General features: G+C 46.7%; 1 protein-coding gene across 1 annotated transcript; it reads left to right on the top strand.

Annotated features, from left to right (window-relative positions):
* The first annotated feature begins 828 nt into the window (after positions 1 to 828).
* On the top strand, positions 829 to 22,363 carry KLHL6 (kelch like family member 6). The gene is made up of 7 exons (XM_030954403.1): positions 829 to 1,138; positions 5,802 to 5,967; positions 11,489 to 11,938; positions 14,042 to 14,279; positions 17,622 to 17,824; positions 18,887 to 19,100; positions 21,427 to 22,363. The coding sequence occupies exons 1-7, from the start codon at positions 879 to 881 to the stop codon at positions 21,726 to 21,728; spliced, it is 1,833 nt and encodes a 610-aa protein (XP_030810263.1). The 5' UTR covers positions 829 to 878; the 3' UTR covers positions 21,729 to 22,363.
* Positions 22,364 to 27,761: the final 5,398 nt, after the last annotated feature.

Below are 27,761 nucleotides of genomic sequence, written 5' to 3'. Positions count from 1 at the left end.
CTCCTGTCATGCGGCAGGCTCAGCCCCAGAGCTGCCCTGCAGTGTCCCCACTGCCAGATGTGCAGCCTTGGTCCCACCACGTGTCTGTCTTGGGGACAAGTCAGATGCAGCTGTGCCTCAGGCTACGCCCACCAGCGAGGATGGCGGGGATGAGGTGGGTACACTGCTTCCCAGGCTCTCTCTCCGAGCTGTCACTGCTAGTCAGAGCTGATGGCAGGGCATGCACCACATCCCTGTGCCCAGCAGAGCAGCCTGAAGACTGTCAGCTGTGAGATCTTTGATGCTGGTCCATGTCCTTGAGAGACTTGTGCCTGTTTAGCCCTAAAGAAAAGCTGTGCAAGGGTTGCCAGCTAACAAGTCATGAGGGACAGAAACATCCACTTGGAGGGCTTTCTGAATATGCAAGCATATTACTAAAAAAAACCCAAACCCAAACCAGCTCAGTTATTAATAACCACATACCTGGAAAAAGAAATATAAAATATTTTGCTTTTTCCCTTAGCAGCCCAGTCCACCAGGAGTGCTTGATAAGCATGTGCTGCACCTATCAATACAACCAGCAGATAACAGCAAGGCACTGGCTTGAGGGTGGTAAGCAGGCTCTCCCTGTCACTTGTAATCTTCTCACATCCAGAGGCATCTTAAGGCCTTTCTAAACACGCTGATACTGCCTGAAAATTGCTGAAAAAACCCACCCTTTGTTTGTGTTAACAGGATGAGAAAGTGCAAGGCTTCCTGTTATGTGTGTGTGACAGCTACAGATAAGCAGAGACCTCTGGACAGGAAATCCGCCCAACTTCTGCAGTGTGATTTGCCCAAAGCTGAGGAGCTCTTTTTAGATCGAAGCACCAACAGAATGAGACGGGGCTGGCCAGAAAATGGGGGACACGCTGGAGAAGAGCTCTGAGGAGCCCGAGATCTCTTTGAACAATGAGTGTTTGACGAAAATGGGGGACCTGGTGGAAGTGTCGAGTGGTGAGAAGGTGAAGTTTGACGATACAGGTCTCTCTCTGGTGCTCCAGAATGGCCTTGAGAACCTTCGCCTTGAAAATTCCCTCACAGACGTCATCCTGTGCGTGGACAGCAGGGAGTTCTCCTGTCACCGAGTGGTCCTTGCTGCAGCAAGCAATTATTTCAGGTAAGGTTTGTAACAAACAAAACCAATACACTTATTTTGCTGCTTAGACTTGAACTGTAGGTCTCCAAGGAGTGCAAACTGGGCGTTAAAGTCTGCAAACTCGCAGTGAGCCTCTAATTCCTTACGTCTTCCAGCTTTTTTAAACTTGGAGACTTAAATAAGGCAGGTGCCAAGTTGTAGATTTGCTGGAGTTCTGATACCAGCACTCAAAAAGTCTGCTGGAGGTAGGCAAAGAAAGACAGAATATTGGCAGACAAGTGCATGAGAAAAGGGTGTTTTAACCAAGTATCTTTAGCCACTTGTCTTCTCCCTCTGGGACCTGGGCAAAGAGGAATACAGATAGCAGGGTATTTTTATTGAAACAGGAGTGTGTTTCTGGAACTTGCTACTTTTTCCTGTTACCATTCTGGGGTAAAAATATATATTGCATTAAATTGTTGAGGAGGACAGAGAAGGAATTTTCCATCTGGAAATCAGTTGTAATGGGAAATATCTCCTTGAAAGCAATTTTGCCACTTCACTGTCTCCTGGTCTGCTTGAATTTTTCATTCTTTCAATACAATAGATATTCTATCTGAGACTACTGGCCAACAAGAACAAATTTTAAACACACAGAGGAACTTGGTATCAGTTTTAGCACAGATTTTCCATTATCATTTAGACAATATCATTTAGATCATCACATTTGCATGGCTGGGATTTTTTTCTTTCTTTTTTTTTACTGCTAAAGTGGTCAGATGACTGAACAGCTACAGAGGAAACACGAGAAAAAAGGACCTGTGGCCACTTGTGACATGAGCAGAAAGCTAATTTTAATGGAGTTTGGTAAGCTTCGCTGGTAGTGCCAGAACAGTTCTGCTTTTCTAATCTAGAATAGAGATTGTGTCTGTGACTATTTGGAGACAGGTATTATTTCCACAGAGAGACTACATTTATTGCATATAAGAAAATATACAGCTAAAAGCAGAGATGTCCAAATATTTCTTACCAGCATTGTGTGCATAATGGATAGCAGATGCACAAATTAAAATCAAAATTATCATAATGATACTTTGACAAAAAACCCCAATTTCACTATTAGTAAAGGTGCTGCAATCAGAAGGACTTCCCAGTTAAAACCAGGTAAGATAGTTTTATGAGAACAGCTGTTGGCCAGCTTTCCACTGAGCTTTTCCTGAGCTACAGCCTGTCCCTTGGAAGGGGGGATACCTGGCTGGAGATCATCCCATCCCAAGGCAACTGCACGTGTGTGCAGGGTCTGCCCCTCTGGATGCTTCTGTTTGGCTCTGCTTCCCACAGAACTGAGATTTATTACATCTCACTGTCTGCCAGTGCCTCTTGTCATGACTCTTTGGGTTAGTTTCAATCACATTTGGCACGGGATGGAAATCTCAAACCTGAAGTTCCCATGAGTTTGATGGAAATCTGCAGCTAGGAGAGGAGAGATGCTGGGCTGGCACCCTCAGTGCACGGTAACAGGCAGGGTGTCCTGGCCAGCCAGCACACAGTGCCCAAAACAACCACACTGCACAGCCCTGCTGGGCACAGCCAGCACAGAGCTGAGCCCCTGGGAGGGACCCTGAAGTGTGTGAGAGGAATAAGGAGGGACAATGGAGGGCTCAGGAAGGGGAAGCTGAGGTTACTGTGAGGAGGGAAAGAAGGACGCAAGTCTGCAGGGAACTGAGCTTTGCTGGTTCTGCTGCTCACAAGGAGCCTTCATTCATCTTGCCATAACTCTCTGGAAGCTGCATGGCCCCGGAGAATGAAGGGATTCTTAAATCCCACTGTTCCTGTGAGTACTTTCCACGATCTGACAGGACCTCCAACAGCCATGCACAGGAGCAAAGCGAAGGGACCCAGTGACTCATGGGCTTCACTCCCCTGCCCGTTACACAACCCCTTCCTGAGGGCTGGGTGCCACAGTGTGGGCAACCCACAGCAGCTGACTGGAGCACACTGAAACAAAGCTAACCCCTTCTAGGCCTTCTTCAGCACTGCTGCAGAGTAGATAGGCTAATCCTTGTGATGTCCTGCACCCATAGACATAAAAACATTAACTCTCCATTTACCTCTGTGATGATAGCAAAGCAGAGAAGAGAAATACCAGCTGACTAAGGTGGAACAGTGGTTCTTTAATCCTGCACTGCCCAAGAGTAGTGGGAGAATGGGGCTGGGAGAGGTTGAAGCTATTTTCCAGTGCATCCTCGAGCTCCAGCATGGTTGTTTGAAGTCAGGTTCATAATTCCAAGCACAAGCATTCCAGTGTGGGAGGGTGCTTAAAAAGTGCTTCACAAAACTGCAACCCATAATTTATTTTACTGAGATTTCTCAGATTTTAAATTAGAAAAAACTTAGAATTTTTTCTAAAATTACCCATTTTTGGGTATCTAAATTTGGCACTGGGCCCTCAATTCAGATGTGCATTTCTTAGAGTACCTGTTGGTTTAAAGGTGCAGTTTAGAATTACACAGGGACAAGAACCAGGGAAACATGCAATGGAATTAGTAACCACATCTGAAGGATTTAGAACCTCCTGAGGGTAAGTTCAGGAAGATTCAGAGGCAGCATTTTAATCCCTAGGAGAGAAGCTCAGCCTGATCAGCCTGAGTGGTGTCAGGTTTTCCCCCTGCCAGCACACAGGGTGGGAATGAGAACCACTCCATTTGAGCAGAAGGAAGGCCACAGCAGTCAGCTCTCCTGTGCAGCACTGCCCGATTCACCCCTGCCACAATCTAGAGCAGAGAACTGGTGGGAGAGCACCGTGCTTCAGAGGTGTGATTTCTGCAGCTCACAGCCACGTTACATCAACCCACACCCTATGAAATTGGGAGTGGATGGCAGCTCTAAACCAATTACAAAGATCAGGAGACAGATAGGCCAAAGCACTTGGACCAGAGCCCTGTGCACAGCCACCAGCAGAATGCTGAGGCTGGGTTCTGAGCAGCCTTGCACAAGTGTCACCCTGGGTATCTCTGACTGACCCCAGCAAACACTCCGGTCTGTGGGACAGAAGTGAGACTCTCACCTCCCCGACAGGGATGGGTCAAGACAAGTCTGGAGTCACCAGCTTAAGAGATGAAAGGAAGAAGAGCAGACACCACCTGCACCCTCCATGGGCCTGGTTCTTGTTCAGATGAAACATCCGGCACCCGTCAATCCCGCACAACTGAAACAGCTCTGCTGTGCCAGCCTCCCCTCCGTGCTGAAACCCATTCCCAGGGAGAAGTGGGAACTGAGGGCTGCTGCTTTCAGATGGCCACCTGCCCACACATCCCCTCTCATATCACTTGACAGTGCCAGAGGGAGAAAAGCTAAATGGATCCCGGTCTTGTTGTCACTGAAGTTAAGGAGCGTTTGCCTAAGTGCCTTTGAAATATTCTGATTTCAGCAGCACCAGAAGCTCGACCGTGAGGCAGGGCAGCGAAGCAAAAACCTCTAATGAGCTGAGTGAAAGGAAAAATGAGAATTTTGGCTGAACAACTTTTCTGACAAGTAACTTCTCTGCCCAAATTTCCTGCTCAAAAGTTAGGCAGTTTTGCACACTGAGGTAACTAAGACCTTGCTATAAAATTTCTGCTGAGGTAAGGAACAGGTAGTTCTTGGAGCAAGTAGCAGCTGGTATCTTCCATCCATTTGCCATTCATCGTGCCTAACTGCTTTGCAATAAAATCTGTTTATGTCTTGGTTCCAGTAAGATGTGTCAACCAGACAGCTTAATTCAGGCCCTTCTTTTACAAGAAAAGCATGGCCTAAGACTTGGGACCTCTAGCCATTTCCCAGGTTGCATTGTCCTGTCAACATTGTGTATGACTAATAAAGAAGGGCTTGGAATGCAGGGTAAAGAGTGCTTCTAATTACACTTTAAATCTGCACATGTTTTTCACCAACGCAGTTACAAGTGGACTCATGTAATTCTGATCTGTTGAGACAGATTCCAAATGATGTGACATCTCGTTCTCTGAATGCAGTGAACAAGAAGGGGCTGATCAAAATCCTAAGTAAAAGCAAAAAGCATTGGCAGAAATACTTAAATCTATGAATTGGATATGCAGAGGAAGATGTGTGTGTTTGTCTTGCAGCTGTCACAATGTAAAATGGTTTAAAATAGCCCTTAGAGAATTTCTGATTTATACCCCACATGAAATATCTGCCTAGTGCCAAAGGGATGTCTGGTGGTCACCTTTCAGCTGCAGTATTATCCAGCAAAGAAGAGTTGCTATCTACATGTATGAAATCACTGCACTTTCTGCCTAACAGTAGTTCCAATTCATGCAAATTCAATTGCTTCTCCAGCCAAGAGGTACCAACTCTACAAGCCCAAAATGTAGCAGAAGAAAAGCTGGACTGTAAATTAGAAGAAAATCCATAAGCTATTCTCTCCTGGCCCCCCACTGGTATTAATGCCTTTTGCTGCCATGGAGCCCCAGGTCTGCTGTAGAGGACAGCACAGAGGAATCCATCATGTGTGTATGCCTCATCAAACTCATGAGTACAGAGGTAGAAGAGCAACAAAAAGATATTTTCTTGTTTCTTTTCAACAGGAGTAATTGCATAAAAGATGAAGCAATCAGAGTATTCTGTGTTGAAATCTAAATAGCCCAATGTTTTCAGAATGCCTCATCCTAACAGGAATGCAGTAAAAGATAAATGCCTTTCTTTCCAGGGCCATGTTCTGCAATGATTTAAGAGAGAAATATGAGGAGAAGATCATACTAAAAGGAGTTGATGCAGAAACCATGAATATACTCTTGGACTACACTTACACCAGCAAGATGCTCATCACAAAGCAAAATGTACAGAAAGTCTTGGAAGCTGCCAGCCTCTTTCAGGTACAGATAACTCAGATGCACTGACCCAGTCTCTCTGTTCTGGCAACACCACATCTTGCCCTGGTTAGCACACTGCAAACTTCTCTGATTTCATGGGTTCTGGAAGCATTTTGCTTCATATTTACTTACTTTAAGGTAAAAAAATGGCATGGGCAGCCATGTACTGGAATTCTGCTGTGCTGAGTGCCATGCAAACAGGAAAAGAGCCTGGCTGTGCCTCCAAGAGCTGCTCCCATGTGCTGCCTGCTGCCAGTGCTCCCCAAATTTCAGGTCAGTGAAGGCCAGTCAGAAGGGTTAGGGGCAGCAGCTGGCATGGCTGGCCAGGGCAGGAAGTTGCTTTGCCTCTTTGTCTCCCCTGCCTTGAGATGGAGGCTTGCCAGCCAAAGTTAGCATCCTCCTTTGTAGAACTCATGATGTAAAGGGTTTTAGTCATGGCCTGGGACTTGTGGGAGGCCGGAGTTGGGCAGTGTTACTCAGCCCTTGGTCCACGCGGTATTCACGTGTCCTGTAAATCACCTGTGAGGTCTACCAAATTGCAGTGTCTGGTACCATGCTGCAAATTGCTAACAAATCGTAACCAACATAACCTGCCAAGTGCCAATGTGCGTGTGTGTGTCCATTCCTCTCATTAGGGAAGGCAAGAAACATCCAACACTGTGACCATTGTGGTTCATGAGGGAATTCAGATTCTTGAATCTTACATGGAAATTTTGCTCTGCAGTTCTGGAACTCTGCTTTTTAGGACACAAGTCCTGTGAGGAGCTGCTTAGGGAGCTGGAGGTGCTCAGTTTGGAGAAAAGGAGGACCCTATTAAAAAGGAACCCTATTGAAAAGGAGGACTCAAATGGGATACCCTCAAGGGGTACCCTATTGCTGTCTTCAACTCCCTGACAGGAGGCTGTAGCCAGGTGGGGATCAGGATCTTTTCCCAGGTAAAATATTGCAGTATAGATATTCCAATGTAAATTATCTCCTTTTCTCTAGAAACTGTTTTTGAAAAAGTTTTATGTAATTATGCCTTTCTTTACTCCCTTCTAGTAAGTTTTGACCAAATGCAGTCAAAATGGACAGTAGGAAGAGGTGGAGGGCTGTTTGGAGAGCGCAGGCGTCCCTGCCACGGTGGGGGAAGCAGGTGAAGGGCTTGGAACAGCTGAACAGCTAAGCCTCACCCTCAAGTGAGCCAGACAAATTTTTTCCACCTAAAGCACAGTTGCAACACGAGTTCAATAGTCACCTCCTCAGTCTGGGCTGGTGGCTGCCCAGCCACTGCACTTGCAAGGTTGGTGCCCAACCTGGATCCCGCCCAGCAGCCTCTGCCGCCCACACTGCCTGCAGAGCTGCTCGTCCTTTCACTCTGGGAAGGGCCAGGATCCCAGCTGCTTCCCAGGGCCCTGGCAGGGAGCCCTGCTTCCCTCACCAGAACTCAGCAACAACCTCCAGACCTGCCTATACTGCTCCTGCCCCCACAGGAACCTCTGTATTACCCATTCCCTCAGCAGGGTTTGGGTGAGGGACCACATCAACTGTGGTGGTGGAAGCAAAGAAATGGTGAGAGGGAAGCAGGCGTCTGAGCAGATGGAAAAGAAGCTATTGTCACCAAAGGCTGTGGTGCCCACTGCCATGGAAGTGCCAGGTGCAGTGGGAACAGTGGAGGATGCCCCGAGCTGCCCCCTCTGAGCAGAGCAGGGCTGCCCTGCCCTCAGGCCATGGCTGCAGCACCAGCAGCCTGATGGCCTGACTGGCCCCAAGCACCCTCGTCCCTGGGTTAATCCACTTTACATTCTAGGGGAAATAGGGCTCCAATACCTGACAGCCACCCTGGGGCCCCTGGGCAGGCCAGAGCCAGGTGCCGGCTGCAGGCCACGGTGGACAGGGGGGCACCATTTGCTACCAAAGGCCTTCAGGGCAGCTCCGGTGGGAGAAGGGCTGGCGGGCTCAGATCGCCTCCATTCCCCGGGGAACAGCCCTGAGGGGGGCTGTGCCCCTCAGCTGGCTCTGGCAGGGTCCGTGCCCCTCCATTCCCCAGGGAGGAGCGCTGCAGGGCGCGGTGCCCCTCAGCTGGCTGTGAATCTTTCCGGGGGCAGGGTCAGCTGTTCAGGATGGGGCCAGCTGTGTCCTTCGGGCTCAGATCGCCTCCATTCCCCAAAAGCAGCCCTGAGGGGGGCTGTGCCCCTCAGCTGGCTCTGGTGGGCTCAGATCGCCTCCATTTCCCAAGGAACAGCCCTGAGGGGGGCTGTGCCCCTCAGCTGGCTCTGGCTGGGGCTCAGATCGCCTCCATTCCCCGGGGAGCAGCCCTGAGGGGATCTGTGCCCCTCAGCTGGCTCTGGTGGGCTCAGATCGGCCTCCATTCCCCGGTGAGCAGCCCTGCAGGGGGCTGTGTCCCTCAGCCGGCTCTGACAGGGGCTCAGAATGCCTCCATTCCCCAGGGAACAGCCCTGAGGGGGGCTGTGCCCCTCAGCTGGCTCTGGTGGGCTCAGATCGCCTCCTTCCCCGGAGCAGCTCTGCAGGGGCTGTGCCCCTCAGCCGGCTCTGACAGGGCTCAGTGCCCCATTTCCCAAGACAGGGGGGGGCTGTGCCCCTCAGCTGGCTCTGGTGGGCTCAGATCGCCTCCATTCCCCAGGAGCAGCCCTGAGGGGTGCCGTGCCCTCAGCTGTGCCCCTCAGCTGGCTCTGGTGGGCTCAGATCGCCTCCATTCCCCAGGAGCAGCCCTGAGGGGTGCTGTGCCCCTCAACTGGCTCTGCTCCGGCCGGGGCTCCCTCGGGGCACAGGTGTCACCGCTGAGCCGGGACAGGACTGTCCCTGCAGCCACAGCCGAGGGTCACCAGCCGCAGGGTGCGGGACCCGGCCCCACTGTGTGCTGCATGCAGAGAGGGATCATGAATGAGAGACCTTTCCATCCCCATTCCCTTCCCTTTCTGGGGGCTCTAGCTGGAGGCAGGGCTGCTGGCACTGCTTACACTCCACCATTGAATCGAAGCAGACTCATATGGGGAGAACAAATTTTACTAGTCAGAGTGAAAGCCAACTGGAGGCCAAGTAAGCATATGGGATGTCTCTAGCAAGTGAGAACCTGGATTCAAATGGGTATTAGGAGAAGGACTAACTTATTGAAGAAACTGTTCTCAGGGAACAGAGCTTTTAAAGTGCCTGGATTGGCGTTAGGAGGGGTACTCACAGTGGACAAACAGAAAATTCAGAGCTCTGCCAGAATAATCAGCAGATGAAGCAGAGGCTCAGGGTTGTCTTCCTTCTGATGCTCTCTTGAGTCAGCCACCTGCTCTCCTGGGACTGACTGACATATGCCCAGCAAGTTTTGGGGGAGTTTTGGGGGGAATTTAGTGTCTAAATGAAGGCAGTGGTGGGGAGTCAGTGCAGCACAGAGATGAGGAGCAGAACCAGGGAAAGTCCTGCCTTGATTCGCTCCCAAGCAGCCCAGCCTCTCTGGTGGAGCCCTCAGCAGGGCTGTTTCTCACACCCACACCTCGCAGTTCTGCATTTGCCTGGCCACAAACAGCCCTGCAGAGAGGGAGTGGGGCGTGCTGGCCGTGAGAGCAACGTGCACCTCCCTGTCACCTCCTCAGTACTGCTCCTAACAAGCCATGTATAAATAATTAGAGAACTCTACAGAGGTTTGCTGCAGGCTGTGAGAACGTTGTTTTGGGGTCTATTCCCAGACTCACAGATGACTCGATGAATGACCTTGGCAAATGCTAGGTTTGGGGTTTTTTGTGTCTCATTACTGACAACTTTGAATGCTTATGCTTAATAAGCTTAATAAGGCTGATGCTTAACCTGCCTCAGGTCTGAAGCCTACCTAGTGACAAAGTCCTCTCAGATCCTCACAGAAATGCCCTGGTGAGTTCAAAGTGCTTGCCTCGTGCTAGCCCTGAGAGCAGGCAAGGGGAATGTGGCAGGTGCCGCGGTGCCACCGAACTGTGCCACGGTGCCACCGTGGGCCACTGATATATTTTTATTACAATTAATGTCAGTGGTGGCAACACATTCTGAGACCTCACATAGCCTCGTTCATCGGTCAGTTGCATTTCTCTAAACTTTTGACCACATCTAAATGTAAAACAGGAACCAGGCAGTCTGTACACAGCGTCTGCAATCGCTCAGCTCTGATAAACAGTCTAAATATGTCAACACGACACCGTCGGGTCTGGAAGGTTCTACCCTAATTACTGAAACAAATCTACATACTACAGTGTTTAAAAATGTTTCGCTTCCTCTTTGCCCCTCAATTACTATTGCACAACCTTCCCCAGTGAGAAAACATGAGTTAAAATGGTTTGCTTGCTGACACTGGACAGAAAAACAACCCAAAAAGCACAGATGGAAATGCACAACATTAGCTCTGACCCATCTTTATTGCATTGTTCAGTGGCAGTATTTGTACCTGAAATTACAGAGGTGATGGGAAATCCATTAGGATGAAGCACTGTAACTGATCAGTTCTACCCAAAACTGGTTCTCAGTTCCTGAATAATCATCAGCAATCCAGCTCAGATCACAGTTTTTCGGAATAGCCCGCAGGCACCTGTGGCCCAGAATATGTGCATTTGGGACCTCAGGTGGGGTTATTTTGCCAAGGAAATTTATGACAGTAGTTGTGATGCCTTATTGAATGCAAACACAGCCAGTTCTCTGATTAAGGAGACTCTGAGTGTAAAATGCATATCAATATTTTTTTTCAGCCAATGGTGATGACAAAGGTCACTAGACCCTCTGAAGGCCTCCCCCACAACAGATTCTTGCCAGAAAGTCCTGCCTGTTAGGAATCTCAAAAGAATTGCTGATGGTCAATCTCTTCCTGCCACTCACCCCAGTCTAGGACTGCTGCCCATTCCTTCTGGGGCAGCACACTGCTCCAAAGCTCCCAGACCTCAGTGCTCATTTCCCACTGCTCTCACAAGATGCATTTGGAGTTTGGATGGTGGGAGCATAAATGCAGACAGTGGAGTCACTTTCACTCTAAACCCAGGCTCTGTTCTAGCTGGTCTGAGCTGACATGCAAGATGAAGCAGGGGAAGCAAACTGGATGCCTGGGGTCTTTATCTGTGCTTTGTAACTCCAGGATTGCCAGTGCCTTCACTCTAAAACCAGACTGTTCTAGTTGGTCTGAACTGACATGCAAAATAAAACAGGGGAAGCAAATTGGATGCCTGGGGTCCTTATTTGTGCTTTGTAACTCCACGATTGCCAGTGCTTGGAGATCTCATGGAGGAAAAGGGAATAGTAGGAAACCCTTTTGTGAAACAAATAAAATTCATGACTGTCACAGGTCTTCTGCATCCTGCAAGAGGGGAAAGGAGCAATTGGATGCAGGGGGAAAAAAAGCAGTGGAAGGAAGAAATTCTTATTTCAAACTGCAGATGTTGGGAGATACCTGTGCTCAGATGATCCAATTCTTGTCTCCCCCAGCTCTTTGCTGTATTGGGCATGGCTGGTTGCTCCATAGCTCCCCTGTGACAGTTTTCATTAACCCTTCTGTGCTTATACAAGCTTTTTGTGCCCACAGTTCCTGCGCATGGTAGATGCTTGTGCCAGTTTTCTCACCGAAGCACTGCAGCCGGAGAACTGCGTTGGCATCCTGAGGCTGGCTGATGCCCACTCCCTGCACAGCCTCAAACAGCAGGTACAGGACTACATTATCCAGAACTTCACCCAGGTCCTGAACTACGAGGAGTTCCTGGAGCTGCCGGCAGACATCCTGTGCAGCACGCTGAAGAGCGACGAGCTCTGTGTCACGGAGGAGGCGCAGGTGTTCGAAACCGTCATGAGCTGGGTCCGTTACAAGGAGTCCGAAAGGTTTTCCCTCCTGCCCTACGTGCTGGAGAACGTCCGGCTGCCCCTCTTGGACCCTTGGTATTTTGTAGAGACTGTTGAAGCTGATCAACTCATTAGACAGTGTCCAGATGTCTTTCCTTTGCTCCAAGAAGCAAGAATGTACCATCTGTCAGGCAATGAGGTGAGTAAAACAGGAAGGTATTAGCCACTCTTTGTAAATGTCTCATGCTTCAGCTCAAAAATTGATTTGAAAGGAGCAGTGCCATGGGGCAGAAAAAGGTAATCACACTGAATTTCCACTAACTGGTGCTACTAAAAAGTCAAAATAGGCCTCAGAATTTATCCTCCTGTCTGAGACAGTTCAGAAGATTTTGGTGGGTTGTTTGTTTTAAAACAAAGTGCACAGCTTCCTTTTTATGAACATCTGAGCTTGACCCTTCAGACACACTCTTGCTAAATGAAGAGCCCAGGTAGCTTCCCTAGTAAAAAGGCAAATGGTGTTAGCCCTGACACCTCACCCTCTCAGCTATTACCTCAAGCCTAAGAAAAGAGGAATTATTTCCCCGCCAAACCGTGCCACAATCTGTAATGACTCTTTCAAATGTGAATATGTAACATCTTCCCCTGTTACTTATGGGGAAAATGCTTCATAAAGGAAATATTCTCCCTCCTGTGAAGAAGACAGTGTCTTTGCAGAGGAGAGGGCTGCCCATCTGCCATTTGCAGAGGTCCCTGCATCCAAAGAGACACATTAATCCTGACACCCAGTCGAGTCCTGTCCTGCCTTCTCAGTGCAGGCTGTGGTGGATCTCAGGCTCTTCCATTCCCTTTGGAAAGTTGGGTATCAGTCACATCTCCTTGGCCAAGATATGGGGCAGAGGGGAGAGCAACCAAGAGGTCAGATTGCACAACAGGAGCAAAGTTCGTGAGTGTGTGAGGAAACGTGTCCCTCCTCAGTGGAGTCACAGGAGGGCAGGAGGGCGTTGTGGGCCCATCACTCACGGCGGATGTGTCACCTGTGTCACGGCACGGCGAGGGGGGACAGCCCAAGCGCTCCTTGCGCTGGTGACTGTGTAAGGCACTGCTCGGTGAGCTGGGGCAGTGCCGGCCAGGCCGGAGGGAGCTCCCTGAGCAAGCCTCGTCCCACTGAGCAGTGCTGTCAGGTGCATGCGGACAGATAAAGGAGTGTTGCCGCGGGCTGCACACGCATTACACCCATCTTCAAAGGGACAGCCGCGGGAGGCTGCCTGCCAGCTGCCCTCCCCCGGGGCTGACGCCTGGCAGTGGTGGCAGGCACGTTCAAACAGAGTCCTGGGAGCCGGCAAGTTCCGGGACTCACGTTCTATAAAAATGTGCCAATTCATTTTCTGGACATGGTCAAAATGCAAGATTCGTGTCTGTGTAGATAAGATCTTCTAATATGGATAAATTATACTGATTTATAGAAACATGGTAAAAGCAGAAAGAGAGGTAAAACTTTAAGCAAGTTGCCTCCTGACACAGCATTTAACCTGTGGCTCTTGTTTGCAAGCATTCCCTCCAAGCACCCCTTGCATTCTTTGCTCCTGGTGAGCATCCACCTGGCTAGTGAACTTCTCCAGTGTCCCTGAAACAAAGGCCTGGTCAATAAACTGAGGCAACAAGCTCAGTTTAAATTAGAGCTAAGCACATTTCAGAGCCTGGTGCTGGCTTTAAATAAGTCTTCTAATTTTGGCTTGAGGTAAGAGCTTATACACAAAGAAACAAATAAAAATAACCCCTCCACAGTTGAGAATTGTTATTGTTCTGACACTAACATATCTCTTCAGGACAAATAATGAGAGCACTTATTTTCTGCCAGCACTAACTGCAGTCTTGCTGTCTCTGAGCTCCCCAAGGCATACACAAACCTTGGGGTCCTCCTACCCTGCCCTCACTCTGTCAACCCAAATAACACCTGTCCTTTTCAGCACCTGATGTGTGCCCAGCCTTGTCACTACTGCTCACCTGCATAGCTCTTGGTGCCAACCTGGTAATTCCTAAAAGGAAAGGATCCTAGTAGGCAGGCAAAAGCAACTAAGTTCAGAGCTGGAAAAACCCTGCTGAAAGAAGGACACAGCAACCTCTGCTGAATGCTTATAGGATGCTTTTCAGGCTTTCAACTTAGAAAGCATTGGCTAATTGCTTCAGTTGATGTAAGCCTGCTGTGATATGAAAAACAGGTAATCAAAGAAAAGTCACTTGGCCTTTCTGTAATTGTAGGTGTAAGTGCCCTGTGTACTCACTCTGTCTCACTTGCATTTAGATTATTACAGAAAGGACCAAGCCCAGGATGCATGAGTTCCAGTCTGAGGTGTTTATGATCATAGGGGGCTGTACAAAAGATGAGAAGTTTGTAGCAGAAGTGACTTGCCTGGATCCTTTGAGGCGAAGCCGTCTGGAAGTAGCAAAATTACCAATCACAGAGCAGGAGCCAGAGAATGAGAATAAAAAATGGGTGGAGTTTGCATGCATAACTCTGAAAAATGAAGTCTACATATCAGGTAAGGAGCAAGACATTGATGGGAGTGCAAGAGGGGAGCAAAGTGTTCTCATGATTATTTCCAGCTTTTATCAAGACCATGCTTGAGGCAGCTTTAGAAAAATTAAGCACTGCAGGTATTTTAGTGTTTTGGCTTTGGACGTGCTCCAGAGAGCACTGGATGTGTAAGGACACTGCCTAGCTCTGATTTGAGCACAGGATTCTTTTTCAAACAATATTGATCTATATGCATAGCTACACTTGGGCAGCACCCTAAACAGTGACAAGGTCACAGGAAGGTTCTTGGGAACAGTTTACCAAACATGAAATGACAAATTGCTTCAGCATCTTCTTGTGACAAGTTCATTTGAAGCTCCACATGCATTAGCAAAATCCTGCCAGAATCTGAGTCATTCTGCAAAAGTCAGTCAAGAACCTGCAGGGAACTGTCACTGATGTTTGGCTGCCCCCTGAAAGCTGCCATCACAGAGGACTCCAGACCTGCCCACCCACAGTTATTAACTTGGCAGTATAAACTGTCAAAGCCAGATGAAATCCCATGTTCCAGACACTCAGGGTGGGTCTGGACAACTCATGTGCTGATCATCATCCCAAGAGCTTCAGGAGATGTATTTAACTTCCCACACAAATACAGTTGAGCTCCACACAGGGGTTTGATCCCAGAGCTACAGAGATTTTACTCTGACAATCAATATGTTAAAATCCAGCTTGTTAACCAGTTTGACAGCTGCTTTTGATGGCCTGTCAAAAAATAAGTTGGATGATCTTGTTCTGCTTCCAGAGGAAAAGTGACAGGAAGATTTTCATCACTGTGGCATTACAGGCCATGATACAGAGCAGGGCATTCATAGGTAGAATACTTCCTTCCTGCAAAACTGCCCACCAGGTTCTATACTCCGAAGAGTAGAAAGGAGGAGAGTAGGCCAAAGTGTGAATGCTTTGCTTAAGTGTGAATAGTGGTCAGTTGCCTTTATTCAAGTATCTTCCATTGCATTCTTTCTTTTGGGAATCCACATATTTTTGATACTTCATTCCAATTTAACATTTATTAAAGCTTTATCCTGGAATAAGAAATAGATTACTGTTTCCATAACTACAAATAAAGAAGGTTTTTCCTTTCAGTTCACCGTAGAGAGTTTCTGGCATTAGCCCCTCTTTTAAAAGGTAGCTGTACAGAGAAACATAAGTCAAACATTCCAACTAGGGAATATTCCCCTCACCTGCACACCCTTGAGTTGAGAGGTCTTTTTTCCATTTGCCTTCAATTTGTAACTCTTCTCTCCTTTTCAAGGCTTATTGCATTCTTTTATTCCTGACATCTTTTCCAATGTCTCTTCTCCACTTTTATTTTATGTTCTATCTAGGCTACCTCCAGGCCAGGCTAACACATTCCCTGCTGTGGTGAGTCTAAGCTGGCTTTCCCTTTGCTTCCATTCTCACAGCTTCTTTTTCTTCCTTCTCTGCCCACTTTCATATCTCCGAGTCCCTCTCTCCATTCCCTCATTGCCTTTCACCTTTTTGCCCTTTGCACACAAATAAAAGGCTGAGTGGACCAAAGCCATTAGCACGTTTTTCTCAGCTAAACCAATTATTAGTGTCTCAATCCTGATTAAACAGCCACTTCCTCCTGCATGTCCTTCTACTTTTGTTTTCTTTCTTTAGCTGCTCTAATTTGCTTCTACTCTAACTTGACTTTCATTTTTCCTAACTTCATCTCCCCTTCCATGTGCTCATTTCCCTCCATATCTTGGTACAGTCTGGAGTCTTCCCTGCTCCTTTAGCATCTCAAAAATAGGAAATTCCTTTACACAAGATTATGACTACTGTTAGATCATGATTTCCCCAAAACAGTCTCAATGCTTTGACTGGATGGCCTGTAACACTACATTTGCAGCATAACTAAAAATGACATGAATTATCATTCGCCATTCTGATGCTTTTACTAATTTAGGTACAATTTCTCTTCAAGTTAGAAAGAATTGTTGTCCAGAGGAAAAACAGAAACAAAATAAACCTCCAAAAATCTCTCCCTGTCCCCTGATGTTCAGCAAATTCACCCACTGGTCCAGCTGAAGTTACTACATGAGTTTCAGCCTGTGGAGGAAAGCACAAGTTCAAGTAAAAGGGAAATTTCAAGGGGAAGTAAAGGGAACACCTGCAGTCTCTCAGCCCCATTGTAGCCGTGAATGCTGCATTCAGGCCCTTTGGCCACTTCAGCTATTTGAGTGCAAATAAAATTCACCACATACATGTGAAAAATACTGGGACAAAAGCATTACAAACGACTCTTTCTAGCATGCTAATTATCTCCCATTCAATCTGCTGTTTGGCCCAGAGATAGGCTCCATCAGTTTGCAGTGATCTGTCTGCTCTACAGAATACCAATGAAGGCAGACATTTTCTCAATGGAATATGAATTCTCTTTTCAGTATATACACCAGTGAAGCAAATGTTTAATCAGGTTGCAGATGATGGAATAAGCTACTCAGTCTGTAAATGTGGTTTCAGGCTTAACTAGATCTGTTTGTATTACAGTTACACCAGAAGCTGTAGGGAAACAACAGCTCCTGTTTGAAACACTGCTCTCTGCTTTAGCACAAGCAAAGATCCACTTGCAGGTCAGCTCTAGAATGAGTTTGCAGGGTCTAGTTTTGGTCTTCAAGCTATAAATATGAAGCTTACCCAAGTCTGTAGAGAAAGAGACCAGAAGGAGAGGCACAAAAATGAGATCCCAGCCATATGGTCCCAGGGTTGAATAGTAAAACTTCCAAGTCCTGCAGGACTATTGTTGGTAGGAGTTCAGTCAGGTCTTTTGCTTTATGATGCAAACCACAGGGCTGGCTGGATTTGCCCTGCACAGCCTGGCAGTTTTCCAGTGCACGCCTGTCTTCAAGGGATTTGGCACTACCAGCTGCAGCATCCTGCGCTATCTTACTTAAATCACCTTTGTTTGTCCCTTTGCAGCAGTTCAGCTAAGCCCGGGTGTTCACAAAAATCTCCTGCGTGTCACCTTGCTATGTGGTTGGTTGTGCACTCAGTATTGAAATGAAAGTGGTTGTGGTGTGGTGAAGTGAGGAACAGTGATTTATCTTCACTGAATATTTGGCTATAGAAATTGTTCAGTTTCCTTCACTATTAAGTAAACTTATAAATTCTTATAACTTATTAATTAAACTTATAAATTTCTAAATGCAGAAATTTTCTTCTGCTGTAACGGGACCAGTTAACAATCAGTAATAAGGATTTACTTTCCATTGTGAGAGAACACAATTTTAAGCCTACTGGAGTTTTGAAGTAAATACAAGCTGTGCTATCATATTTACACATGTCATGTACACTACAGGTGGCAAAGAAACAAAGCATGATGTCTGGAAATACAATGCTTCCATCAACAAATGGATACAAATTGAGTATCTCAACATTGGGCGCTGGAGACATAAAATGGCAGTGTTGGGTGGCAAAGTGTATGTCATTGGGGGCTTTGATGGCATGCAGAGAATCAACAGCATGGAAGCATATGATCCCTTTCATAACTGCTGGTCAGAGGTAAGAGGCTGCATCACATAACATTTTAATTATTTGGAATATTTTATTCAGAAAGTCTTAGGGCTTGGATTCATCAAAATGATCTTGTATCATTCTTTTAAGTATTTCTGGTCTTTAAAAACCCTATTTTTTTTCTATAGAAATGCATATCCTTTAGAAGGTAAAAGTCCTCAGATTGTCAGCCAATCATTTCCTGTGAGACATCTAATGCCTAACTTTCAATTTTTTAGTTGGCTTTTAAGGCTATAGTCCATAAATCAAGGAGTAAGAATATAGTATGCATGAGCCAGAGCACAGGCTGAAAACTACTGCTCTGACACATTTTATATGTATACAAAATGTGTCTGTCAAGCTGTGCCTTATATATAGTATGGGTTATACATTAAAGTGAAAGTACAGGTTGGAAGGTAAACAAGATTAAACCCACTCCCCCCCTCCCAGTTCTACCCACTGTAGTTCAAATAATGAGAGGAGAGAATTAGGCAACTAATTAATCCATGACAGTAATGAGATTAGGCATCATAACAGCAGATACAACCCATTGTCTCTGGATTATACAAAGCAATGTGGATGACTCTAACAATCACAGCTGCAAGTAGCAAGATCAGTACAAACAAATTTCTTGTGCTTTTTTGTAATGCATGGAAGCATGTAAAGGAGATTTTTGGCATTTCTGATATTTCTTAGCTTTTGAATTATTGATAAAGTAATTTTAATTTCAGCATTTAAACATAGCATATTTTTATTAAGGGTTTTTGCAGTCTTAAGAAAAAGCTGAAACATTCTTTTCCCTTAACCTTAGAAACATCATCTTCTGAACCCTGCTTAAAAAGGGATGCCTGACTTAAAATTCTGCAGGCTCCCCTCCCATGCTAGAAACTTAAACTACATTGATCTCTTGAAGTTCCTGAAGTTTGGAAGGAATGGGATTAGCAATACAGTCTGTTGGCTCTGTTTCATGAGAGATTTTTTTTTCAGTTCAGCTGTTAAAAAACCAATGCTCCCCATGGGCATCAGTCTGACTGCTTCCCATGGTTACTAATGATTCTCTTTGGTGCCCAGGCTGCTCCCCTGATGGTCAACGTGAGCTCCTTTGCAGCAGCCAGCTACCAGAAGAAGCTGTACGTGATTGGGGGGGGCCCCAACGGGAAGCTGGCCACGGACAAGACGCAGTGCTACGACCCGGCCACCAACGCCTGGAGCCTCAGGGCTGCCATGCCCGTGGAGGCCAAGTGCATCAACGCTGCCAGCTTCAGGGACCACATCTATGTGGTGGGTAAGTGCAGCACCATGGCTCTCCTTGGCTGCACCCAGCAGGGCTTGGTCCTGTGCTTCTGTGAGTTTCACCCACACAGAGTGTAATCAGATGGCTCTTCCTGGTGAGATTAGCAAGGGGTGGGAATCCAGGATGTTCACAAACAGTAGGCAAAGGTCACCAAGTCAAAATCCCTGTTAGCATGGCAGCTATCTTGGAAAGCTGGAGGTAGCCCAGAGACAGCTTAAAGCCAGCCAAAGATGTGTTCATAGTGGCAAGGGCATGATCTCATGGCTGCATCATGTCCTCTCTCCTCTCCAGGGGCATTACACAACCCACTGCATACAGGATTTATGCAGGGATAAAAGTACTAGGAGCAGGTCAGAGGAGCAGAGCCACTGAGACCCAAAGACCCAGAGCTCTTCACTAGATTGCACTTGGGGTTAATTCAGTCAATCACCAGAACTGGAAGAAAAAATGGAAGAACAAGAGTTTGATGGTTGAGTTGAACTATGGGGGGAGGAGAAAGCCTGCACACATTTCCAGGTGGTACTGGGAAAACTAAAAGAAAAGAAGAACATTTGTTTCCAAAACAGGAGCTCTGAAAAGTTTCCCCTCCCTCTCTCAGCCTTGTTGCAGGGAATTTCAATGTAATCAATATGGTGCTGAGAGCTGGCACAGAGCTGAAGTATTCACCAAATAATTAATGGTGCTCTGGAGGGAGATTTATGATTTGCATGTGTATGCACATATACACACATACACACCCCTTTTGTGTACAAAAATGCCTCATGCTTGTCCTCAGCACTGGAGCTGACCTCACCCTGTTTGTACAGGATGACAGAGAAAGGCACATGGCTTATGGGCTAGCTGATATAACTCCTGATAAAATGGACATGATACTCCAGTCACATTCATTCAGCATCTTTCAGACAGCAACATCCACTAGTAAATCTCTTGTTTATCTATCTGAGAAACAAATCTACTCCAATTGGATAGAAAACAGCCCCATCTGAAGTTTAAAAATAAAAGAGCATTTGGTAACTGCATCCAAAGCAATCAAATGACCCAGACTGATGAATTACCAACTGCCAGGTGAATCACCACAACTAGCAATGTCTGTTTTCAGTTCCAATTAAGTCACCTCTGAATGACTTGATCACCCCTCAGGTACTGCACTAATATTGTCAAACTCAGCATCTGTTATAAGTACCACAGATAAACGCTCACTTTGCCAGCAGGGAGGATGCCAGCCATTGCTGCCCTCATCAATAAGAGCATGGCTTCAAGGTTTCCCTATCCAGAAGAACAGTGCCAGACTCTTTTCAGAGGTGGCCAGGGACAGGACAAGGAACAATGACCATAACTACAACATAAGAAGTTCCACCTCAGCCTGAGGAAAGACTTCTTTATGTTGAGGGTTGCAGAGCACTGGAACAGCTGCCCAGTGAGGATGTGGAGTCTCCCTCTCTGGAGACATTCCAAACCCACCTGGATGCATTCCAGTGTAACCTCCTCCAGGTGACCCTGCCTTGGCAGAGGGGTTGGACTGGATAATCTCCAGAGGTCTCTTCCAACCCTAACAATTCTGTGATTCTGTACAGCTAGTACAGAAGACCCATTCAGTGCCTGCAAATTTCGGAATAAGAACCATTTAGCTGCTGGTAATCTCGGCAGGGAATATATTTTCATAGCCTTTCATGAGAATTGAGGTATTGACCATTTTTTTCAAGAGAAAAGGACACTGCAAGATTGCAAAGGTGCACTAAGAACCTTTACTAAGAATCATTAATAACTTCAGTTTTGGGAAACACAGAGAAACTGAAGGTCACTCTCTGTTTAATAAACCCATAGAAAGATTATTGATTCAGTCTGACAAACTCTAAACAAGAAAGGGTTTTTGAAAGCAGCCAGTTCCAGGAAGAAGGAGGACTGATGGACAGAGGAATGAGTGGAAAAATCCTGTGCCCATTTCTAGCAGCGATGGTTTACCACAGCTGGTCCTCCATGATCTAAGTACTTTTAAACAAAATAGCATTTTTCTGAATCCGTGTCCTTAGCTGGAGCAGCAGGTGTGAGGAAAATCTGTTGCTAGGTGCACTGTGGTCACACTGAAGGATCACAGCAGTTTGTTCTGGCCCTAAATTCCACAGCCTTATGAACAAAAAGTAGCCTTCTGCAGATCAGGCTTTCAAAACAATAAAGTATCCTGTGAACTTGTTTTTTCTTGGCTTTGGGGCACAAACCGTTCTTATAAATCTCAGGAACAGTCATGTTGAAGTGGATGGTTGAATTGAAATCCCTTACAGGAATGGCCAGTGCAAACCCATGTCCATTTCCTTCCCAGGTGGAGCAATGAAGGCTCTGTACTCCTACAGCCCCCGGGAGGACACATGGTGCCTGGTGACTCAGTTCACCCACGAGAGAGCCAGCTGTGGCATCTCTCCTTGCAACAACAAGCTGTTCATCACCGGCGGCCGAGATGAAAAGAACGAAGTCATTGCAACAGTGCTCTGCTGGGACCCTGAAACTCAGAAGCTGACAGAAGAGTGTGTCCTGCCCCGGGGGGTGTCTCACCACGGCAGCGTTACCCTCAGGAAGTCCTACACGCCCATCCGTAAGATCGTGCCCGGGGCAGTTTCTGTCTGACCCGCAGGAGCTCTGTCCTGGCACAGACTGCAGTGAGGATGGGTTTGAGCTGGGGAGCAATGGATGGGAGCAGCACCACAGCTCCTCGGGGGTATCTGTATATATGCTCAGTCCTTGTGTTTGTACATTAGATCCTTAAGTTATCTTAATTCCTTCCCTCCACAGAAAAACAAAGGGACCAGCTGTAGTTTACTCCAGCCAACACAATACCTCGAATCAGGCAAAGAAATGTAGGTGGGAAATTTACTTCTCAGCTATATCTACCCTGGAATGTGCTTGAACTGGCTCAGTCTGGTCCCAGAGTTTGGTCAACTATTTATTGTGTTAAGTTGGATTTGCAATACCTACTAGTGAAAAAAGAGAAGTTGCTTTTGGAATTAAATATTTGTAACTTTGGTAGGTCATAACGTTGTGTCTTCCAAAGCTGTGCTTTTTTTCTCCCAGTGTTTGGCACATTAGATTAAGTTTGAACCAGTTTGTTTGTTTGTTTGTTTGAAGATACTTTGCTGGTTTTTCAGTTCTGCATGACCAAAACAGATCCATCTCAGTTTGCAAACCTTGCTGTCATTCCCAAGAAAGAGACTGCATAGGCTGCAAATTTAAATGAACGCTAATTTGTTTCCACGGAATATTCACTGCGGCTGTTTTCTAAATAAAGCAGGCCAAACCGAAGTTTCCCTTTCCTTTGTTGTGTGCCGGGTGCCTGTTGTGCCTGGAAGCCTTTTCCCCTCCCATTGCTGCGGCCAGGCGGGCAGCAGAGCGCGGCTCCATCCCTGTCCCCATCCCCACAGGGTGGCACTGCGCTCCCAGCGTTTTCCGCGCGGCTTTTGGCTTCCTGCAACGCAACCGGACCAAACAGTCTGCCGGAGAGAAAAACAGTTCCAGGTACTGTTCCCAGCCTGCTTCATGCGACTGTCACATGCTCTACCAGAGGGGGCAAGTGTTCAACGGGCCAGGAGGGCCCAAGTCTCAAATCCCAGCATCTGGGTCAGTTGTAGGGAAAGAAAAACAAACATTGGAGAGGTCACGCCCGGGACGCCCTGGGACACTCTTGGCCAAAGACTGGGAACATATTCCCGTCCCTCCTCCCCTGCCTGGTTGCTGGAAAGAGCCAACTCGCTATCAAATCAAGACAGAAAATACAGTGCAAAACAAATCTCTCCAAGCAGAGAGCAGTGACTCCTTCCAGCCTTCCCTCCCTCTCTGTAATGTCTCCTTTTGCCTTATACAGTATTAAAGATAATATTTCTGTCATGTTAGGCTGGGAAAAAAACCACGGGTTTCTGAATGTCAGCACACTAGTGCCTGAGTGCTCAGTGGTGTGGCAGGGCCTGCAGACAGTCCTGGTGCAGGCTGAGCAGGGCAGGCACAGCCCGTGGGGTGGGTCAGCCCTTCAACAGGCCTGTGTCCTTCCCTCAGAAAGGCTGCAGGAAATCCTGTTTCTTCTGCAATTTGCCCCGTGCCTTGAACTCATCCCTGTAATTTCAGCCAATCCCCACAATTTCTCACTCTAGTTTTCCCACAGGCCTTCCATTTTCAACTACTTTTTACTTGCTTCCCTTCTTTCTTTATGTTCCTATAATTTTGCAGGGTCAGCACTTCTCACACTTCCATGCTGGCCCCCACTCTCCCATCCCGCTCTGCTTTTCAGAGGGCGGGAAGAAGGACCCTCCAGACAGCGTGTTTTATTTCAAAAGGGTTTTGTGAAGAGCAGTTACCACCTTTGCCTTGGTTGGTAGCATTGGCTGGTCCAGAGGGACAGAGAAGGTGGATGAATTGGTGGGGGGATGTCCCTTTTGTCTTGAGGAGCTGCATTTTGTATCTTTACCTGTCAGGGAAATTAATTATAGCAGCTGTTGAATCTGACTAGGAAGATTCTCCTCCTACTGAGAATCATCCTAAAAACCAGCAGCCCTTGGGAGCTGGTTGCTGATTTTCTCCCTGTAATGTTTGTAGCAAAAAGTTGTATTTTTTTTTCTTGAGAAAGATAAACCACTGAATTAGAAAAAAGTTGTCCAAATGAACTTCCTAATACAAATTCTTAACTCCACATCTCAAAGGCAGGAAACAGCCTCTTGTCTGTCCTAAGTTGGTTTCCTAGTCACTTGTGCAGACCTTGGGCAATCATAAGCCAAAACAGCCTTCACTGACAAACACGAGACGGCACAACCACAGCTTGGATCCTTTCCCCTCTCCTAACTCATGAATTGCTCACAAATTCTGACATTTTAATAGCAGTGAGTGAAGAGTTGTGGTTATTTGTCTCTCTGCTCTTTGTACCTTCTGGTTTCATGTTGCAATCTGAAGGGCTTGAAATACACTGAAAACAAAAACATTCAAATCAGTAGTTTTTTACAGACACCAAAGATCACAAGGTTTGTGAAGAACCAGCAGTGCTGGGCACTCATTTGCTAGCAGCGAGGTGGGGGTGGAGACAGAAGACAACAGAAATCAAGTTTCAAAACCTTGCAATTTCCTTTTGCTATCACAGGCTCTTTCCCATCTGCCGTGCATCCCCCCCTCCGGCAGGGAATGACCACAGCCACAGTTCCTGCCCAAGGAACACGGAGTATCAGGCGTACAAAGCAGTGACCAGCGGAGCACGGAGCCGGCTGTCCCTGCAGGAGCTGCCTGAGCTGCCTCGGGCAGCTGCTGCTGCTCCCCAGCCTGACACAGCCCCAGGCATCTCGGCTGCCCCCAGTGCGACCAGGCAATGGCACTCTCCTTCTGCCCTCTTCCTATATTACAGCTCCAGTAGGAAATGACACAGCCAATTGATGGAGCAGAAGTAGACACTCCAACAGTAATTACTAAAGCTGCAGGAGGTTAATTAGTTTTACTGAATAATTACTCAAATGCTTGCAATGAACTGTACCTCAGATCCAAAGCTGAGTGCTTGTTTACCTGCATGGAGATCCTCTGTATCTCCTGACAGTGAAACTGATCTCATTTGAGGCACAGACATATCTCTGATGTAATTATGTCTGCAGTGATGTATGGCACAGCCCCAGCCCCTGGAATGCAGGTCTGACTCCCTTCAGTCTGCAGGTTACAGACAGCAAACTGCACTTTAAATCCAGCTGGGAGAGGGAAGTGAGCAGAGGTAAACGTTGTGACAGTACTGGCACAAGAAAAGAGGGGAAAAACTGACCAGGAATATATTTAGGCTATAAATTAGAATACCTTTAGTGATTCATGCTGCTGCAATTCATTAAAGGATTACTGCCCCCAGCTGCCAAATCACATGTTAAAGCCAACTGCTCTCCATTTCACTTCAAATTAAAATGCAGGGCAGCCAAACTTCTTGACGTCTGAGAAGTTCACTTATGTGACCTGGGAGAGGTCGATTACTGGGCTCTGGTAAACAGTCTCAGTTTGAATTTCCAGAGCTTATGTGGAGACATCCTTACAAGGCTGGTGATCGCTACACCCAAGAGGTTCTGGAAAATGCAGAAGCCTAACATTCTTTGAGACAAAACTCAGGACATTTATGAAAAGCATTATAGGAACCTAGTGCTTGTGACATTGCCCTGGTGAGCCCTTTGATCCTATTCACATAGATTGGGGAAATCCCAAAGGCAAATGGTTCAGGCACATGGTGTGTTTCTTGTATGCACACCATAACCCGCTGCTTTGGTACCAAGCAGCACACTAATATTCCACGGGAAGAAGTTGTTTACAAGCAGTCACTTAAGAAAAATGTACTGTCTAATATTAAACCACTTTAAAGAGAATTAATATCAGCTTGAAATGATCTTTCTTAGAAGACCATCTCCACAGAGCAGTGTTTTGTTTGCCTGGTCCTTGTGATGTCATTATGGGCAGGTTTTATACACACATAAACTTCCCACAATCACTGATTTGTGTGCTCTGTCTTTCAGCATCCTTTTTTATATTACCAAAATTCTCATTGTATCCAGGACATGTGTATGTAGAAGAGAGTTACAGGATTGGCAACAGAATCCTGTCCAGATTATACCTTCACAATTGTCAGAGGTCAGCAGGAGTACCACGTACTGTTAACTTGCTGTTACACAAAGTCACCTATGGCTCCCTATAGAATTACCTTACTTTATGCCATTTACACAGTTATCTTTACTATTTATCATGAAAATTTCCAATTGAGGTAAACATGAACGGACCTTGCATGGACAAATCAACCTGTGAGTTATCAGCATCCTTGTCATTGGGCACTGGCATAAAAATTTGGCCCAGGTTATGAAAGCCTGGGGATTCACAAATACCTCTTCCATTCTTGATCTTTCCACATGCCAAAGGGGTTCAGCAGAAAGAACCTGATCCAGTCTGCAGACATTTTCCCCACCCTTCTTATGTATTATGGAAGACCCCTGTTACAGGTTGAATATAAAGTACACAAACATAGTTTCTGTGACAGATGTCCATGGTACATTCATCTTGGAGAAAAATAAAAGCAGCCAGTAAAAAGCAACTTCTAGATCCTTTTATTGAAGAGGACTGAGAAGCACAGAACCATGGTTAAAGCCAATATGCAATATTACAGTTCATTCACTTGCCACAATTTTACCTTAGAGGTACTTCTCACACAAGAAGTGTCCCTTAGCAGCAAAGCCTCTAAGATGTCCCTGCTCATTCCCCCCACCTCTGAACTGGAATTTGTTACACCCTCAGTTGTGCTGATGCAGCTGTTTTCAGAAGATCCTATAAAACAGATCTCTAGGATAACCTCAGTTAAAATGAAAACACCACTTCTCTTTGAAGAGATATTTTTAACCTGCAACCCCAGAAGCAGTTGCATCAGCAAACAGGAGAGAGTGGACACTGCAATGTGAGGAGAGTAAAAGCAGTTTGGGAATGAGGAGAGAAGATCAGCAGGAACTGCTCGAACTCACTTTGCTGCCAAAAACATTTCATGCAACCAGACACTGATCTCCTCCTGGCTCACACGTAGTGGAATTCTTCAGATGAGTGTGAAATAGCCAAAAGCCACATTCAGCACTTTCTGTGTATTGCTTGAAGCAAACAGAAGGTGGAGAGAGTCTGCACAAGGCAAATACTGCACAGAGTGAAATCAAGGGCCTTTTTAAAAGTCCAATGTATTTATACATAAACATAACAAATTCTAAAAATATTATCTTAAGAAATACAGAACTCTTTTCTCAAGTTCAAGGGACAGAACAGCAATTTAAATTTCCCACATTGATGTTTATATCTATCTATATCTATATCTATATCTATATCTATATCTATATCTATATCTAATGACATTTTGGTTTCTTCAAAGGACAGATATATGTTTTGCTTGTCTTCCATAGGTAGGTGGCTAATCTGGAAAACCTAAAATGCTCTTACAGGATCTCATTTTTCTTGCCCCAATACAGCAACCAGCTCTGCAGCCTCTCTCCTGACCTTCCCAAGGCTTTGGTGGCAGGTACCCAGCAGCAGCTCTGTGGTGTGGCTGTAAGCTGAGATCAGGCTGCTGGAGGAGACTTTTGTGAGGCAGAACTGGGAGCTGCCTGGGCAGAGATTCAGAAGTGATGTTCACGCTCAGTCCCTCGCCCCGGGTCCTGTCTGGGCCATAGTGTGGGTGCTCCTGTGCCCAGCCTGGCACCTCTCTGCTCCTGCCCTGCTGCCCCAGCTGCTGGGCTCAGCCTTGGCCGAGTCACCTCAGCCCAGCCCCGGCAGGGACTCCGGGCTTGGGCTGCCCCAGGCTCCTGCAGCCCCCCTGGGCTCCACGGGAGCAGCAGCTCCGCACCCGGCAGGGAGGGAATGGCACCCGCTGCCCCTGTCCAACCTCCCCCAGCAGCACGTCCATCTCTGTGATGCCTGGCAGTGCCATGTGCTGGGCTGCCCAGCAGACACTGATCTAAGGTGGCTTCCCATCAGGAGGAGATTTTATCAAACCATCAGTGTTTTGCAGATTGTCAGATGGAATCCATAAGGCAGGGAATACACCAGCACACTGCACAAGCTCAGCAATGGTGTTCCACCGAGTGCAGCAGTTTCCAGAGGCAACTCTCAGTGCAAGTTCTCAAGAACAGGACTTTGGATGCC

Source organism: Camarhynchus parvulus, chromosome 9 (assembly GCF_901933205.1).
Source record: "Camarhynchus parvulus chromosome 9, STF_HiC, whole genome shotgun sequence".
In the NCBI taxonomy this organism is placed as follows: domain Eukaryota; kingdom Metazoa; phylum Chordata; class Aves; order Passeriformes; family Thraupidae; genus Camarhynchus; species Camarhynchus parvulus.
The sequence above is the reverse complement of the archived record's forward strand: the minus strand, read 5'-3'. Positions and strand labels throughout refer to the sequence as shown.

Bases quoted from the DNA above. Each gene is read 5' to 3' on its own strand.
- KLHL6 (XM_030954403.1), top strand. From the start codon at position 879: ATGGGGGACACGCTGGAGAAGAGCTCTGAGGAGCCCGAGATCTCTTTG. The intron at 1,139-5,801 runs GTAAGGTTTGTA...CTTTCTTTCCAG, and splicing joins GCAGCAAGCAATTATTTCAG to GGCCATGTTCTGCAATGATT. The intron at 17,825-18,886 runs GTAAGAGGCTGC...TTTGGTGCCCAG, and splicing joins TTCATAACTGCTGGTCAGAG to GCTGCTCCCCTGATGGTCAA.